Source organism: Sorex araneus, chromosome 1 (genome assembly GCF_027595985.1).
Source record: "Sorex araneus isolate mSorAra2 chromosome 1, mSorAra2.pri, whole genome shotgun sequence".
NCBI classification, from domain to species: domain Eukaryota; kingdom Metazoa; phylum Chordata; class Mammalia; order Eulipotyphla; family Soricidae; genus Sorex; species Sorex araneus.
Window position 1 is genome coordinate 157,885,454 of NC_073302.1, and position 17,788 is coordinate 157,903,241.

The 17,788-nt window shown below is 42.3% G+C and overlaps 1 protein-coding gene across 1 annotated transcript in view; it reads left to right on the forward strand.

Moving 5' to 3' along the window:
• The window catches only part of RASGRF2 (Ras protein specific guanine nucleotide releasing factor 2), a 265,637-nt gene that overhangs the window by 155,516 nt on the left and 92,333 nt on the right, over nt 1-17,788 (forward strand). Inside the window, exons 16-17 of the mRNA XM_004613156.2 lie at nt 11,307-11,432; nt 15,419-15,508. Of these exons, the coding sequence (XP_004613213.2) occupies nt 11,307-11,432; nt 15,419-15,508 (216 nt within the window). The remainder of the gene's footprint in view (nt 1-11,306; nt 11,433-15,418; nt 15,509-17,788) is intronic.

Sequence of the window (17,788 nt, forward strand, 5' to 3'; positions counted from 1 at the left end):
ATCAGCCCCGGCTCCAGCTGTGCTGTGTGACTGATGAGGCTTTAGGCACAAGGAGACTTTATGGGGTCTCAGAAGCATGCGACCGCTTCTGCCACAGGGCCTTAGGACCCGTTCTTCCCTGCTCCTGAAGGGGCTATCCCTATATCAACTCCATGAGATCGACCATGATAGTGAGCAAGATAGTTTATCTTGCTCACCTCTGAACTCCCAGTGTCAATGGCTGAAAAGGAATTTCTGGTTTTTTCTTTTAAAAAAATTTTTGCTGGCCATGATTTACAATACTGTTCATAGTAGGATTCCATGCACGCACTGTTCCAACCCCGCACCCCCAGCAGTGTCTGCTTCCCTTCACCATTGTCTCAGGGTCCTTCCCTGAAACCTCTCCTTCCTTCCTTCCTTCCTTCCTTCCTTCCTTCCTTCCTTCCTTCCTTCCTTCCTTCCTTCCTTCCTTCCTTCCTTCCTTCCTTCCTTCCTTCCTTCCTTCCTTCCTTCCTTCCTTCCTTCCTTCCCTCCTCCCTCCCTCCCTGCTTCTTTCTTTCTTTCTTTCTTTCTTTCTTTCTTTCTTTCTTTCTTTCTTTCTTTCTTTCTTTCTTTCTTTCTTTCTTTCTTTCTTTCTTTCTTTCTTTCTTTCTTTCTTTCTTTCTTTCTTTCTTTCTTTTCCTCCCTCTCTCTTTCCCTCTCTCCCTTCCTCCCTTCCTTCCTTTCTTCCTTCCCTCCTTCTGTGACCCTTCCCTCCCTTCCTCCCTCCCTCCCTCCCTCCCTCCCTCCCTCCCTCCCTCCCTCCCTCCCTCCCTCCCTCCCTCCCTCCCTTCCTCCCTTCCTTCCTCCCTTCCTTCCTTCCTTCCTTCCTTCCTTCCTCCCTTCCTTCCTTCCTTCCTTCCTTCCTTCCTTCCTTCCTTCCTTCCTTCCTTCCTTCCTTCCTTCCTTCCTTCCCTTTCCTTTCCTTTTTAAAAATTGAATCACTGTGAGCTACACTTACGACACTTTCATGTTTGAGTTTCAGTCATACAATGATTGAATACCCATCCCTTCACCATTGTATGGTTTCCACCACCAATGATCCCCGGTATCCCTAACCCAACCCCCATCCCACTCCTCCCCCTGCTTCTATGGCAGACAGTTTCCCTCTTACTCTCTCTACTTATGGGAATTATGGTTTGCAATACAGATAATGAGAGGTCATCATGTTTGGTCCTTTATCTACTTTCAGCATGCATCTCCCATTCTGAGCGATCCCTCCAACCATCATTGACTTAGTGATCCCTTTTCTATCACAGCTGCCTTCTCCCCCAGCTTATAAGGCAGGCTTCTAACCATGGAGCAATCATCCTGGCCCTGTATCTACTGTTTTTAGATGTTAGTCTCAGATTATGATATTTTTTATTTCACAAATGAATGCAGTCATTCTATGTCTGTCCCTTTCTGACTCATTTCTCTTAGCATGATACTCTCCATGATGTCCACTTATAAGCAAATTTCATGACTTCAACTTCCCTAAGAGATGAATAGTATTCCACTGTGTAGATGTACCAAAATTTCTGTTCTTGGGCACTCAGGTTGTTTCCAGATTCTGGCTATTGTGAACAGTACTGCAATGAACATATAGGGGCAGATGTCATTTCTACTGTGCTTTTTTTGCACCCTCAGGATATAGTCTCAGAAGTGTTATTGTGGGGTCATATGGAAGCTCAAATTCTAGTTTTTTAAGGAATACCCATATTGTTTTACAAAAAGTCTGGACCAGTTGCATTCCCACCAACAATGAAAGAAAGTCCCTTTCTCCCCACACATCTGTACCAGCACTGATTGTTCATGTTCTTTTTGATGTGTGCCAGTCTCTGTGGTGTGAGATTGTATTTCATTGTTGTTTCGATTTGTACCTCACTGATGATTAGCGATGTAGAGCATTTTTTCATGAGCCTTTTGGGCATTGTATTTCTTTTTTGAGGAAGCTTCTGTTCATTTCTTCTCCCCATTTTTTTATGGGGTTGGAGATTTTTTTGTACAATTCTACTAGTGTCTTATACATCCTGGATATTAACCCCTTATCAGATGTGTATTGAGTAGATATTCTTTCTCATTCCATGGGGTCTCTATATATTTTAGTCACTGTTTCTTTTGAGGTGCACAAGCTTCTTAGTTTAATGTAGTCCCATTTGTTTATATTTGTTTCCACTTGCTTGGTCAGTAAACCTCCCTTTACCCCTGACCTCACCAACATAGTAAGCTCAGTTCTGTAGACCAATTCTTAGGTTCTGTTGTTTTTGGCCATTTTTTTATTTCCTTACTATGATTCTTTATATTCCACATATGAGAGAGGTCATTCTGTATCTGACCCTCTCCTTCAGGATGGCTTCACTCAGTTTGATACCCTGCATTAGCAGCAAATTGTAAGACATTATCTTTTCTTACAGCTGAGTAGTATTCCACTATGTAAACGTACCACAGTTTTTTTATCCACCCATCTGTTCTTGGACACTTGGACTGTTTTCAGATTTTGGCTATTTTAAATAGTGCTACAGTGAGCATATGAGCACAAATATATTTTCTGAATAGAGATTGAGGTAAATGCCTAGAAAAGGAATTGCTGAATCACATAGAAACTCATTTCTTAGTGTTTTGAGGAGTATCCACATTGTTTTCCAAAATGACTGAACCAGTCGACATTCCCACTATTGATGGATAAAAGTCCAAAGGGTAATTTTTTTGGTTAAAGAAATGAATTAGTTGAAACCTCCTTTCCTTCCTCAATTTGGTACAAAGTAGGGGTTGGAGGAGGTGAATCTCACTGTTTTTATAATCCAGCATTTCTGTGATCGAAACAAAGTTTTGACAGTTAAATTAGCAAGTAGCTTTTTTTTTTCACTGTGTGTTTGCTGTATTGTAACTGATTTATTTACTGATAATGTAAGTAGAGCTGGGCATTTAATTAGTAACACAATTTTAAGAACGGTCACTCAGATGGAAGCAGAGAACCTATTTTTCTACCTTCTTGATGCTTCTATATACTTGGTAGTTCAGATCATTTAAATAGGCTTAATGGAATGAAGTGCTTAATGGAATTTTAACTGAAGTGGTTGTCATCATCAAAAGTAGCACCCTTTTAAATAAGAAATTCTTTAAATTGACAAGTTAGCAACTAAGGAGGAGGAAAGGGGGAAGATAATTAAAAAGTCATTAGAACAACAAGCTTCAGCAGAATCATGATAGATTCTTCTTGGGAATAATGAGGCCGTGCAGAAGTTGACAAGTGCATCTGGTTTTCATCAAGCACCAGAACTTGGAGGCTTTTGGAGAGGGCATGGCTTAGGCTTTCCTCGACCTCCCTTCTGGGAAGAATCCCTGAGACATACAAGAGATTCCCAGATAAGGAAGCCCGCCGCCTGCCCACACGCCCCACTTTTATTGGATTGCAGTACAAAGGAGATAAGAAACCTGTAGATAAGTGTTGGTTGCTGTGCTCTTTCATGTTAGGAGAGCTTTAGAAAGTAAGCATTTTAGTGTCCCTCATTTGGTGCTTAAAGGTTTCAGTTTGATTGCTCCGATCTGGGGCAATGTCTATTTAAGAGTCTTTGTATGACTTTTGCCTCAATGTAAGGTTCATGATGATAAGTAAAGTGGTGCCCTGGCTCCTTATGCTGGCTATATGGAGACATAGTTTCACTCTATATATTCCAAGTGTTATAAGAGGGGTAATAGAGAAGAGCATGTCTGGTTGTGTGAAATCAGGATACACCATTGACAGAAGCCAAGGAAAATGGATAATGGTTTGTTGGGAATAGATGGATGAGTACATGGGTGAAGAAGACATATGAGCAAAGTGCTGGTGTTAACCCCTAGTGGTTTCAGCCATTTGTCAGAGCTGAAGAGTCCCTTGCTTCTCAAGGACCAACTTTTGTCTAGTTCTCTGAAGAGCAGGTCCCCTGTCTAGTCTTTCTAGTAAACTTAAGTAGTAGTGTCCTGAATTAGCTTCTCATTATCTTCCTCCTCCTCCTCCTCTCCTTCCACATCTTTACCATGCTGACCATTTGCAAGCAAGCATTTTTTCAGTGTTTTCATTTTGCATGGTTGTGCCACTGTGTGCACAAACTCTTTCATCCTGCAATACTGAAGCTCTATCCCATCCAACAACTCCCCCCTGCCCCAGCTCTGACATTCACCATCTGCTTTCCATTTCCTTCCTTTTGGCTACTGAGGTAACTCATATATATACTAGTGAAATAACTGTAGCACTGTTGTCCCATTGTTCATTGATTTGCTCTCGCAGGCATCAATTACGTCTCCATTGTGAGACTTGTTACTGTTTTTGGCATATCGAATACGCCATGGGTAGCTTGCCAGGCTCTGCCGTGCGGACAGGATACTCTCGGTAGCTTGTTGGGCTCTCCAAGAGGGACAGAAATATCAAACCTGGGTCTGCCGCACGCAAGACAAACGCCCTACCCGCTGTGGTAACTGGTTTTTTAAAATAAATTATTTTTGTTTCTGGGGGTTGCTTTAATTCACTTGAGCTACCTCAAGTTTTATCCATGTTTCAATGCTAAGTTTTCCCATTTTAATGGCTGGATAATATCCTATCAAATGTACATGTGTGTTTTTCTATATATATTCCAAATTTTCTTTATTATTTATCTATTCTTTGGCATTTATATGAGTCACTTTAAACTTTAATCTCATGGCTACTGTGAATAATGCTGCAGTGAATGTAGAAGTACTAAATTCTGCTTTGCAGTCTTTTGACCATAACCCAGAAGTAAGGTTACTTGATTCTGCAGTAGTTATATTTAATTTTTTCCCCTGAACCTCCATACCACTTTCCACAGATGCTTTATCATTTTACATTCCCACAAAAACACAGGATTCTGGAATGTGTTTGTGAGTGTGAGTTTGTGTGTGTGTGATCTTTGTTAACACTTATTCTGTACTTTTGATTATGCCTGTTCTAAAGAATAGGAGGTCTTTCTTCTTTTTTCAAATAATTCTTTCTTTTAATCACTTAAAAGAAGAAAATCTTTCTTTTTAAAAAAATTAATTCCCGGGGCTGGAGCGATAGCACAGCGGGTAGGGCGTTTGCCTTGCACGTGACCGGCCCAGGTTCAATTCCCAGCATCCCATATGGTCCCCTAAGCACTGCCGGGAGTGATTCCTGGGTGCAGAGCCAGGAGTAAGCCTATGCATCGCTGGGTGTGACCCAAAAAGCTAAAAAATTTAATTCCCAGAGGTTACCTTTTAATTTTTCAGAGGTCTTGTACTACTAAAAATAAACTTATGGGGGATTCACAAGTGGTATTGGGGGACTAGAAGCCACTCTCAGTGATACCTGGCTAACAAGGCCAGTGGCTCAATAATAGGACTAGAGGATGCTCAGGCCCTGTGGTGCCTATGATCACAAGGCATTCTGAGGGAAAGAGGAGTGGGTTCTCCAGGGATACACCTTGTAGTGTGATGCTGGGGAAGGAATCCAGATCATCCCCAAATCTCTATACTACCTTCCCGGCCCCTGTATATTAAAATTTACCCCTTTAACATAAAGCCCAAAGAAAACTCTTTGCCTGCATTACAGTTAAATACATAGCACTGTTTCCGAGGTCCTGACTGAAGTTTTCCATTATCTACCAAAGTTAGTTCTAATTTTAGTTTGATAAATATAGATTGTTCCACACAGGTTACCATGTGTTATAGTCTTGTCTTCATAGCTCAAGTCCAGAGTTTCATGATGGACTAATGCCATATCATGAACCTGGTATCAATCACCTCTTCCAGGTAGTAGAAGAGGTGATTGATACAAATGAGCCTTTTCACCCCCGGAGTGGAAAGAAGCTGGACAATTAAATCTAAGAAATTAAGATAAGTAGAAAGAATTGGATCAAGCTCCCAGGGATGGTGTATACAGAATGTCTAAGTGCACTGGTGCACATGTTGGTCAAAGATGGGATTATTGTGGCAGTCTTTAGTGGCTGAAGAACTGGTCCTGGGCAGCATCTATACTGACCACCAGGGCCCAGCTTCTGGAGGGGGTGTATGAGCAACAACCTAGCAATAATCATAGATTCCCTCTCTCTCTGCATGTCTCATTTTCTCACCGAATTACCCTAAAAAAATGGTTTTCAGTTCAAGTTCCCTGGGGTAGTTTATGTTTATGTTTTACGCATTAGAAGTGGACATTGGGAGATTCCAGATCATGGTTAAATGCAGAGTTACACAATCTGGGTGATGGGGAAGGTCCAAATGGTATTCAGTGGGGTCTGTGGTCCTTAATGAAGCCTATTTGCATGAAAATTCATCCCAGAGATGTCAGTTTTTCTCTCACTCTGTTTCTGGGTCACATCTACCCTCTAAGGTGCCCCACCAGGTTTTCTTTTTGAAGTAAATAGATTTTATTTGAGGGCTTTTTGAAGGTGTGGAGGGAGAGAGAGAGAGAGAGAGAGAGAGAGAGAGAGAGAGAGAGAGAGAGAGAGAGTAACACATTCATGAGAGACCGTGGGCTTCTCCAAGAGTAGAGAGAGCCCCTACACACATCCCAGCATTAGACATGAAAGCATGAAAGTACACATCCCTAGAGGGTAGATGTAGGTGACACATGTGCTTGGCCATGTGGACACAAGCAGCACATCGGCTCGGGCAGCATAAGCGTCCACCGCCATTTTTTCTTGTTTTTACCATGCCTGCTCTTCACCCCCATCCTTCCATTAAGCACTTTGTTCCTGGCCACTTTGCACCTTCATTTCTTTTCTCTTTCTGTAGCAGTCTTTGGGTTACCCTTAATATGTTTACTTCCATCTTGTTCTTAAAAGTGGTTAAGTGGTAGTTCAAAGAATTACATAGTAAAATTAGATTTAAAATGAACTAGATGAGATGAATCAATGAGGAAATACTTGTTTCAAGTGTGGGGAGTGATGAGGGAATACTGACTGCTATGTTCCTCTGCAGTTCTGGGGTCTCCTTTATTTGGGACTTGTATGTATGTAATTGAATACTATGAAAATGGAAAACTCAAACTAGACTGGTGTGCGGGCACATCTTGTCTTGTCAGAGATCTGAGATCATCAATTGATCCTCAGTGGAAGTACCATGAGTAGGAAATTTAGAATTGATGTGGGGTCTTGGGTCCTATTTGATGTTTTTCTAAAGAAGTTAAAGAAACCAGACAGTTTAAAATTTTTTTAACTTTAGGACTGGAGTGATAGCGCAGTGAGTAGGGCATTTGCCTTGCACGTGGCCGACCCGGGTTCGATTCCTCTATCCTCTCGGAGAGTCTGCCAGGCTACCAAGTGTATCCCATCCGCATGGCAGAGCCTGGCAGGCTACCCATGGAGTATTCAATATGCCAAAAAAAAGTAACAACAAGTCTCACAATGGAGACGTTACTGGTGCCTGCTCGAGCAAATCGAACAACTTAAGGACAATGCTACAGTGCTACATTGGCATTGGCATTGCTGTACCTGAATAATCTTCAGAAGGTCATGGATGAAATACTTTGGCATCATCCTGAAGTGGCAACTTCAGTGTGTTTGTGTGTGTGTGTGTTTGTGTGTGGTAGTGGAGAGGGATGGCATTTAAGAGCATTCAGCATGTCTATAGAAGCCACGTGTGAGAAGCCATGTAGAAGGCATGTCTGAAACTGTTTGTATGTGCCAACATATATGCAGGATGATGTGAAGGGCAAGTGTGCTGCTTTGTTAGCTCTATTGTCTAGTCTTGCAAATTCCAATAGGCAAAGAAAAGGGAGATGCTGATCTTTCTTTAATTTGAAAGATGTTTGCATGTGCTTTGCATAATGCTAATATTTGAAACAGTTGGCAAACTTGAATAAGAATCCCGTGCCAAGAGTTTATACATTTTCTGTTTTTAACTTTAAGACCCAACTTTATACCAACTCATTGCATAATACCAGCTTCCCCCATTAGGTCCAAGCTAAAGTCAACATTCTCTCACACTACAGTCCATAGACGAGCTCAATAGTTTTTTTAGGGAACCTTCCTTGAAAAATGCTAGTAATTCCTGTCCAGTTTTATTTTTATTTATTTTTTTAAATTTATTTTATCGAATCACCATGTGGAAAGTTACAAAGTTCTCAGGCTTATGTCTCAGTTATACAATGCTCAAACACCTGTCCTTTAACCAGTGCCCATATTCCACCACCAAAAAAAAAAAAAACAACCAAAAACTAGTATACCTCCCACCCTCCACCCCCCACCCCCACCTGCATAGCTGATAAATTTCACTTCATTTTCTCTTTACCTTGATTAAATTCCACATTTCAACACAAAACTCACTATTGTTGTTGGAGTTTATCCCCCCAAAATACGGCCCTATTGACAAGGAAAAATTTGATAATTAGTTTTCCACTGATGAGAATGAAGAGATATAAAGTCGCACGGCCGCAGTAGCGGCCATGCAGTTTAGAATTTCTGTATTTTAGTAATTAAGTCCAGGGAGATTTAAGTTGAAAATTGCATCATTTCCCTTCCTGGGGCAGCATGGAGCAAAAGCTTAGTTCACAGTCTGGAGACAAGGCTGCAGCCACTTGCTGGGACCAGAAGTAATGTAGCTGGCTCTGGATCTTGGTCGTTCAGCAGCAAAGCGGCCGTGCAAAAGCATGGCCACCCGCGTCGAATCTCAGCAGAGCGCGAGCCGGTATCAGCCCCGGCCCGAGACTGCCCAAGCGTCCCGCTGTTTCAAGTTCAAAACACATTTTTTTTTCCCTGCCAACAAGTTCATACCTGTATAAAAGTTCCATAATATGGCAGACGCTACGCCGCTTCTTCCCAGAGGGAAGAAAAACCAAGGAAGAAGGATATTTCCCCCCTTAGCCGGCGTGGGGCAAAAACTTACTTCACAGTCTGGAGACATGGCTGCAAGCACTTGCTGGGACCAGAAGTAATGTAGCTGGCTCTGGATCTTGGTTGTTCAGCAGCAAAGCGGCCGCGCAAAAGCCCTGTCCAGTTTTATTGCCATTGCAATATTAATGCTGACCTTGGGCTCTTTCCTGGCAAGTGTACATTCAATGATATGAAGGGAAAAAAGAAAAGTGAGAAGTGAGAAATATTCCTCAGAGACTATGAGCTTCGTTGGGAAAAAATATCAATGGCATTTCTTTTCCTTCAACCAAATCTGCAGATCTTTTCCAGCCCCCTCCCCAATCAATATTTATTAGCCCCTTTCTTCCTAAGAGGCAGTCCTCTCCTTTTTATACTCTGGGATTTTCTATAAAGTGCAGATATCACCCCAAGTCTCATCCAGTTGCCATCCAATGGTGTCTTCTTAATAAAAAGCAAACTGGTGACTGGCAGAGAAGAGTGACCCATGGCTGTTCACTACATATTGGATAACACCTTAGCCAATCAGTGTTCCTGTGGACCATGACTGTGCCAAATAACCTAAGCTTTGTTGTACGACCCACATCATTGGTGTCTGTTTCTGTGTTCTTAGTTTGAAAATTGCCTGCTTGTGGGCTGAAAGTGCTCCCAATTTTAGCATTTGTTTTGAGCCCACATCTGCCTACTCGTCCTGCAGGGAAAGCTGTTTGCATGCAACTTGATTGAAAGTGAGCATGTCAGAAGGAAATGCTTCTTTTTCTCTTTCACCATAACTGGCTTGGTCTCTTCTCCCTGTTAGTCTTTGCTTCCATGGGCTTTATTGGTTGTTCAGGATCTGCTCTCTCACTGGGAAGTCTTTTGGATTTAGTATAATTACTGATGAAATATCTTCTCATTTGCCTTTTAGGAGTGAATGGTTGCATCCAACCAGGGGTACATACTTGGTATTCCGCTTGCTCTTGCAGAACAGATGCCTTCCATGACTAAATTTTGAGGGAGTTATTTAGAAAATAATAAAACTAACAGCTAAGCCTGATTTTTTTTGGTCTGCATCCTGCATCATTGCCAGCTTTACTATAATTATGTCATTCAAGAAAAGATTCCAGCCCTATGCCTTCCCTGGACCCTTTATGATTCAAGAAGAGAGATTATGACTGTCTTTTGTTAAAGGGAGTTAAACACACACAAGTGTTAAGATGACTTTATATGAGACATTAGGGAATTTTTAAAGTTTATTGAGTGAAATCTTCTATGAAATAGAAACGAGGAGTGGAGTTGAGAGTTCTGCTGACAGGGAGAATGTAAAATTTGCAGAGGTAACCCAGCTTTTATGAGTTAACAAAAAGCCTATGAAAAAAGAAATGGGAGAGCTATTGGAAATGTATTAAAAGTTTAAGAGCCATCCCTTAAAAAATATGTCTATAGGTGTTGTTTTTCCTGGTTGAGAGGCCAGTTGGGGGTTGGGGGGTGGTACATGGATGCATCATCATCAATATTAATAATAGTGTGATGTCACCAGAATATATCTTTTATTCACAAAACAATAAGCTGCAGGGGGAAAAAGTCAAGTTATCTTAAAGCCAATATTTCATGGTAAAAATTTCCTCTTGCCTCCTGCCTTTCCATAGCCATAAATCAAAGCTATCCACTAGAACATTTGGGAGGATGGCCGTGCAGTAGATCTGTGTGGTTCAATCCTGTGGTCACTAGGAAGAAATGTGTCTACTGCAAATGAAGAACTGAAATATTAATTTAACTTCCATCAATATAAGTGTCAAGTTTAATCACTACATTTGTCTAATGCTACCATTTCGGGTCAGTGAGATTCTCTAGATTCTTAGGCATCTCAGGATATTCTTAGGGAGAGACCAGATCTGTAGAGACTAAGCATTAGTTAGCCTAAGAGAATAACCCCAGCAAAGAATAGTGAAATCAGAAGTCAGTGCTGCTCAGTTTTGATCCCAGCCTGATATACAATCTGGAACTGTCTGTTTCCCCACTCCCATGAAAACAGAAACATTGCCAAACATACCTCTCATACCTTAGTCTTCTATGACATCTGTTGATCTGTTGGTGTTTTGGACTGAATGGTAATGCAGGCCTGTCAAGCTCAACAGGGTCTGGAAGACAGGTAAAGAAGATCCACACTTAGATTCAGTGTGAATAGCATGCTTCCCAGAGGAATAACTTACCTCCTATTAAGGCCTATTTATTCACCGAGCTTTAAAGGAGTTAGAGAGATAGTACAGGAGAATAGACACTTGCTTTGCATGTGGCCACCCCAAGTTCCGTCCCTGGTATGACATATGGTCCTCTGAGCACCACTAGGGGTCACTCCTGAGCACAGAGTCAAGAATAACCCTGAGCCCTTCTGGGTGTGGTGCAAACAAGAAGATGCTTCATGAACTCTTGTGTTTGCGTGCATGATATCAAGGAGCTCTTGAATTCATGTCTTGGATATTAAAATTTGTCACATTTTTCAAGCAGCAGTACTGGAATCTGCACCAGCAGACCGAGTCTCAGCGGAAAGCACAGCAGTGATGGACACCACGGACCTTTCACCGTGTAGGTCTCCCTCCACGCCCCGACACCTCCGCTACCGTCAGCCTGGAGGTAAGGGCTCAGAAGGGATGGAGAGTATGTGTTGGTTTCTATTGCCGAAATTTTTGTTTGCCTTACTCCTTCACTCCCAAAATATTGTCTAATCTCATTTATGAAAATTAACTCAAAGCAGATAACATTGCTCCATGATCAAGTAGTGGAAAATAGCTATAAAAAAGAAATATGTGGGGCTGGAGTGATAGTACAGCAGGTAGGGCATTTTCCTTGCACACGGCCGACCATGGTTCGATTCTCAGCATCGCATATGGTCCCCTGAGCACTAATGGGAGTAATTCCTGAGTGCATGAGCCAGGAGCATCATGAGTGCATGAGCCATGTGCATCACTGGGTGTGACCCTCCCCCCCCAAAAAAGAAAAGAAATATGCCCCTTGGTGGCTTGAGAGATAATACAATGGTTAATATGCTTGCAACCAACCCCTATTGGAATCTTTTTTTTTCTAATGTTTTTTGTGTTAGGACAGGTTTGGAACACATGCTTTGTAGGTGAGAGGTCTGGGTTTTATCCCCAGCACTCAAGATGATCCCCCAGCCACTGCCAGGGATCCCTGGTTATTGCTGAATATGGCCCACCCACTGCCCCAAAGAAAATATACCATTTTCTATATGTGTCTCTGTGTGTGTGAGACAGGTACTAACATTTAACTATAGTGTCAGTAATTATGATTAGGATTACTATAACCAGTATGAACTTGATGCTATCATTACATTGAACTTTGTATGGATAATCAGGGCTTAATGCTCTTATTTTTTGGGGGGATGGTCACACCCAGTGATGCACAGGGGTTACTCCTGTCTCATGCACTCGGGAATTACTCCTGGTGGTGCTCGGGGGACCATACGGGTGCTGGGAATCAAACCTGAGTTGGCTGTGTGCAAGGCAAAAGCCCTACCCACTGGGCTATCACTCCAGCCCCTAATACTCTGTTCTTAGGTGACTGCTACTTAAAGGGTTTCAGAACTGGTTTTACCCAAAAATGCCCCAAGACTCTGACAGCACATCATAAACCTCAGTGTGGTCCACAATAGGTTGGCTTGACTTGGATCCCGCAATTGCAGAAGAGACCTTATAAAATAGTATTTCATCTAAAATAAAGTCATATAGCATGGACCCCCATGCATCGTTCTTGCTTTGATCAAAATCAGTATTTATTCTATAGTTACAATAACAACAAAATAGTTTCCTGTATTTGCTTCTGAGTTGCCCAAATGTTTTCTAATTTTAGGAAAAGTCATCTAAGCCAAAGTTAGAAATCTTTTATCTATTTCTTTATTGTTCAAATAAATAGACCAAATAATATTTATTTTTAGATATATCATTATTTTCTCCTCTAAGAAGTGAGAAAGGTAAATTACATAATTATGAATTCATAATTCATATTCACCGCCTAATTCAGATTCACTGAGGTCACTCAAGTAAAATGTAAGGACTGCTTCTGACTCTCATATTCATGCTTCACCAGGGCTGTTAGCAGAAATGGTTGCTAGAACAGTGATATGGCTCAGAGACAAAGCAGATGTCTTGTATTTGTGATATCCTGAGCTCAATCCCTGCCACTGGGAAAATACCCAAAAACCAAGAAAGAAAAGGTCATTTTATTTGTAGACTCTGCCGAATGATAGATCTGTTGGTATGCCAGCAACTCCGAGAGCCTCTAGGCTGGGTCGAGCTGTTGTCAGGCTGATGGATATTAGCCAGTGTTAGATAGATTTTCTGTGTGATGGGTATTAGCCTGTGATATTAGAAAGTGTGCTGATTTCAGGTCCTTGTCAATCTTGGGTCATCTGGGCACTTGGATGGTTATGACAAACAAGGATGACAAGCTAGATTTTCCCAGTCAGTTGTAGAACTGCTATGGAATCAGCAAAAGTCTCTCTTTTATTTTGGGGGATTGTGTGCCACATTTGGCAGGGCTCAGGATTACCCCTGGCTCTGCATTCAGGGATCACTCCTGGTGGGGCTGGAGGGGTAAAAGAATACATATGTGATACCAGGGATGGAACCCAGGTCTGCTCCATGCAGGACAAGTATCTTATTTGCTGTTCTATCTCTCCAGCCCCCAAGTCTCTCAGAGAGCCTTGATCAGTTGGCCTTAGCAATTTCCTGGACCACTGCTTAGATCATAATCCGGAAGGATTAGGGAGCAAAATTCTACCAAGGCTAGAGTTACAGTGAAATGCTTTGGCACTATTTTCACAACTCTGCTTCATAGTTTCTTTTTAATGCATATACTATAGATATAATTTTTAATTTTGGTAAGCATTATTTGGAAATCCTCAAGCTGTTTATGGATTAACTAAAGTCCTTGGCTTCTTCCCTGCTATGACTGAATCATACAGTCATGGGAACATAGGAAGCCACAATCTGTGATAATGCGCAAGATCCAAATGAGGATCTTATCACACATTTTCTCACCGCAGGCAGCAGTTTGCCTGTTCATCTGTCTTTTTGCCACATTGTTCTACAAGTGTTTTCAGGCTACTCAGATGAAGAGTTTTGAGCTTCTTTGTGTGTTCATGTTTGACTATGTTAAACAGCTCTGTGCTTCTCCTCTTGTTTATTTCTTCTCTTAATGTATGAATATATCTTTAGGGACAAGTGAAAGCCCTTCAAGTCACAATCACGGGAAACTATTTTCACTAAGAGCCTGGGTGAGGAAAAGCAGTGAGGTTGGCAACAGCCTCATTATCAGATGCTGAGCTTAGAATAACTGGGCCAGGAAGACTCTGCAAAAAATGGTGCTTGGTGCCGCCTCTCATTTTTGAGGCCATTCCAAGGTGTCTCAGGTAGTCATGTGTGTGTCCCAGACATGGTTGAGCAGTAGAACATGCCTTAAAGACATGGGGCTTTGAGTTTGATCCTCACACCACTCCACGTGCCTTTCATGATAATGGGAGCACTGCTGTGTGGGATTCCTGACATGACATTCTTTGTCACACCAGTGTATGTAAACACCATGACCTGGTCATTGCAATGACATCAAAAAGAAAGGGGAGCAGAAGGAAAGAGAATAAACATAAATAAACCCTTTTCTTTCAAGAAAAAGAAACTGAGTAACATAGTATAGAATATATTAAAATGTATACCTATATTACTGTGGCACTGCAGCATTGTCGTCCCATTGTTCAACAATTTGCTTGAGCAGGCACCAGTAACATCTCCATTGTAAGACTTGTTACTGTTTTTAGCATATCAAATATGCCACCGGTAGTTTGCCAGGCTCTGCCATGTGGGCGGGATATTCTCGGTAGCTTGCCGGGCTCTCCAAGAAGGATGGAGGAATACACCTTGGGTCGGCTGTGTGCAAGGCAAACTCCCTACCTGCTGTGCTATTGCTCTAGTCCTACCTATATTACATATAGATATAATTCACCAGCCACAGAATTCACCCCTTGAGAGCATATAGTTCAGTGATTTTGATATAGTCAAAATATTGGGCTTCACAACCACTATCTAATGCCAGAACATTTTTATTACTCCAAAAATGGAAACATTTCCCATTAGTCATCTCTTCCTATCCCAGACCCAAGCAACCACTAATGGACTTTCAGCCTCTATAGATTTGCCTTCTTGAACATTTAATAGAAATGCAAGCACACAATATCTGTTTTTTTGGTAACAATCCTTTTTCTGAGCATTATGCATCAATATACTGTGTTCATTCATGGTGTACATTTCAGTGGTTCATTTTATGTGCCTCAGTAATATTCTTTTGTGTGTTTGTATTGCACATTTGACTTACCCACTCATGAGATAATAGACATTTGATTGTTTCTATTTAGCGACTATTTGAATAACATTGCTAGGGATAGTCACGTAGATGTGGATGGATGTTTTCATTTCTCTCTGAGCATAGATGTAGAGTAGAATACAGGGTGGTACAGGGCCTGTATTGAAATAAGGAATGAAAATGAGACTTTGCATAGTTGAGTACTATTCATCTCACTATGCCATTTCCATTCTTTTTTAAATAACCAGGACAGACAGCAGACAACTCCCACTGCTCCGTTTCACCTGCCTCTGCTTTCGCCATCGCCACAGCTGCAGCTGGACATGGGAGTCCACCAGGTGAGTGAAGGGCAAGGACTTAAGTAGAGACACAAGGACACTCTATGTGAAATATGGGGGCCTTGCCTGCCAGTCTTGCCAATACCCTGGGAAGCTTCATAAGAATGCAGAGTTTCCACTCCCATCTGATGCCAATGTGTCTTGGTCTGAAATCGTCTTTTGGATGAATGCCCTTAAGATAGTACCACATAGGAAGTCTGTGGGCTTCAGGGCTGAGAACTTGTATTTCCGAGAATAGTCCCTTCCCTTTCACATATTGTTCCAGGGAGTTCTCGAACCTTTATGGTCAAATGACTGAGAGCACTTGTTTCCCTTTTAATTGAGTGCAGTGCTAAAAGCATATGCCAGGTGGGAGGGAAGGCTGGTGGAGAGGGGAGGAAGGAGGCAACGGTGGCTTTTACTGACTCATCCTTCATTTCCACTAGCTCTATGAGGCTTTCTGCGTGGCTGTTGGTTAATTTTCGGGGTAAAAAGGAGGTACTTAAAATAAAAATATCAGATTTTAATAGAGAAAAATTATATTCATTCTGTCTTTCTTGTGAGTAAGAAAGACATTATGTTCTGATTAACCTGTAGGTAGGGCTGGGGATGTGGCTGAAATGGTGCCCATGTCTTGCATGTGTGAGGGCCTGAGTTTGCTCCCTGGCACCTTGTGAGCCCCCGAACATCACAACATCAACACATATCGACCACAGTGTGCCTGTGCTCCAGTCTATTGGCATTAATACCTTCACCTAAACTAGCTCTATCGGTACTGGTTACCATGTTTTGGATAACCATAATTGGTGGTGTATTTTGTTAGTTAGGCAATTTGGGCTGCTCTCTTTTCGGTGGACCTAGGTGGTCCCTCTACCCTCTTCCCCCAGTTTCTCAGCCCTGGGCTGGGCTTCAACACAAGGACCTAAAGTTGTGTTGCTTCTTGGAAGGTACACTGCTGGGATCATCTAATTCACTCTGGTACTGCCAGGGCTACCCACCTTGGTGCTTGGCACTGTATTGTCAGAGATGGAGCCAGTGTCAGCTGTGTGCAAGGCAAGTGCCCAGGTTCCCGTATTATCTCTTTGGCCGCAGGGTATTCTCTGCCCTAAATATTCACCCCCTCCCACCAGAAGTGTCATCATCAAGGCACAAAAAGATTGATGGTAATAATCTTGTCATGTTGTTAATCCGGTTGACTTCTGCTGTTGACTGTATTCTAAAACAATGTTCCTTTGGTGAAATAATGAATCTTGATTGCACTTCTACAGAGTTGCTCTTCCACTAATTTGCTAAAACTTCTCATCTTCTTTCATAAGCTAGTCTGTATTTGGGGAAAATCAAAGTGCAAAGCTTCCTCACAAACGTCATAATTTCAATTTGTCTTGGGGGTCATTCCAATGGTACTCAGGGACTGCTCTGTGTTATGAGGCTGCTCTGGTGTGCTCAGGACACCAGCTCAAACTCAGGCTTCCTACATGCAAAGCACGTGCTCTAGCCCATTTCAGCTCTCTCCCAAACCCTCAGTATGTTGTCTTTTTCTTTTTTTCTCTTCAGCACCAAGATGTATTCTGTTACTTCAGAAACAGTAATTATTTCATTTTTTTATCATCTACATATAGATTTCCATACAATTTTAGTTTTTGGGCTGGAGGCCACCCCTGGTGGTAATCTTTCCACTTGCTGCTCAGAGATCACTCTTCAGGGAATCACTGAAGAGATCACTTTTCAGTGCTCAGGGTATCAGGCTGTCCTAGTGATTGAACCCAGGTCTCCAGCTTTCAAAGCACACACTCCAGTCTGTTGAGCATCTCTCCAGTCCCCAGGCAGTTTTTTCTTTTTCTATGGTTTAGTCACAGTTGTGGATATGGTGCCGCCAGCAGGTCAACAGCAGGCCCATCTGTGGGGCGAGTGCATCAGCAGCCTGATAGTGCCTTCAGACTTCCTGATACCCCAAAATTGCAGCTGTGCCTTTGGCCAGACCCCAACAACTTGGGGCCAAGTTTACTAAGAAATTAAACGGCCAAAAGTTAGGTATATGGAAGGCACACCCACAAACCACCTCCGGCTCAGCTATAGATTGGAGGCAAGATGGCACTGACGCCGCCCAAACCCCTGGTGCTCTCCCAAACCCGCTCACTGTCTCATCTTAGACAACATGCAGCTCAGCACACCAGGCATGAAACTCTACACGTGATCCCTGCTGGAACTCTCTGTGTGATTCCTGATGGATATCGCCAGCTGTTTTGCAAGATTTGGACAGAATGGCGTTGGCTGGGCATGGAGAAACCAAGGCGAGGCTGC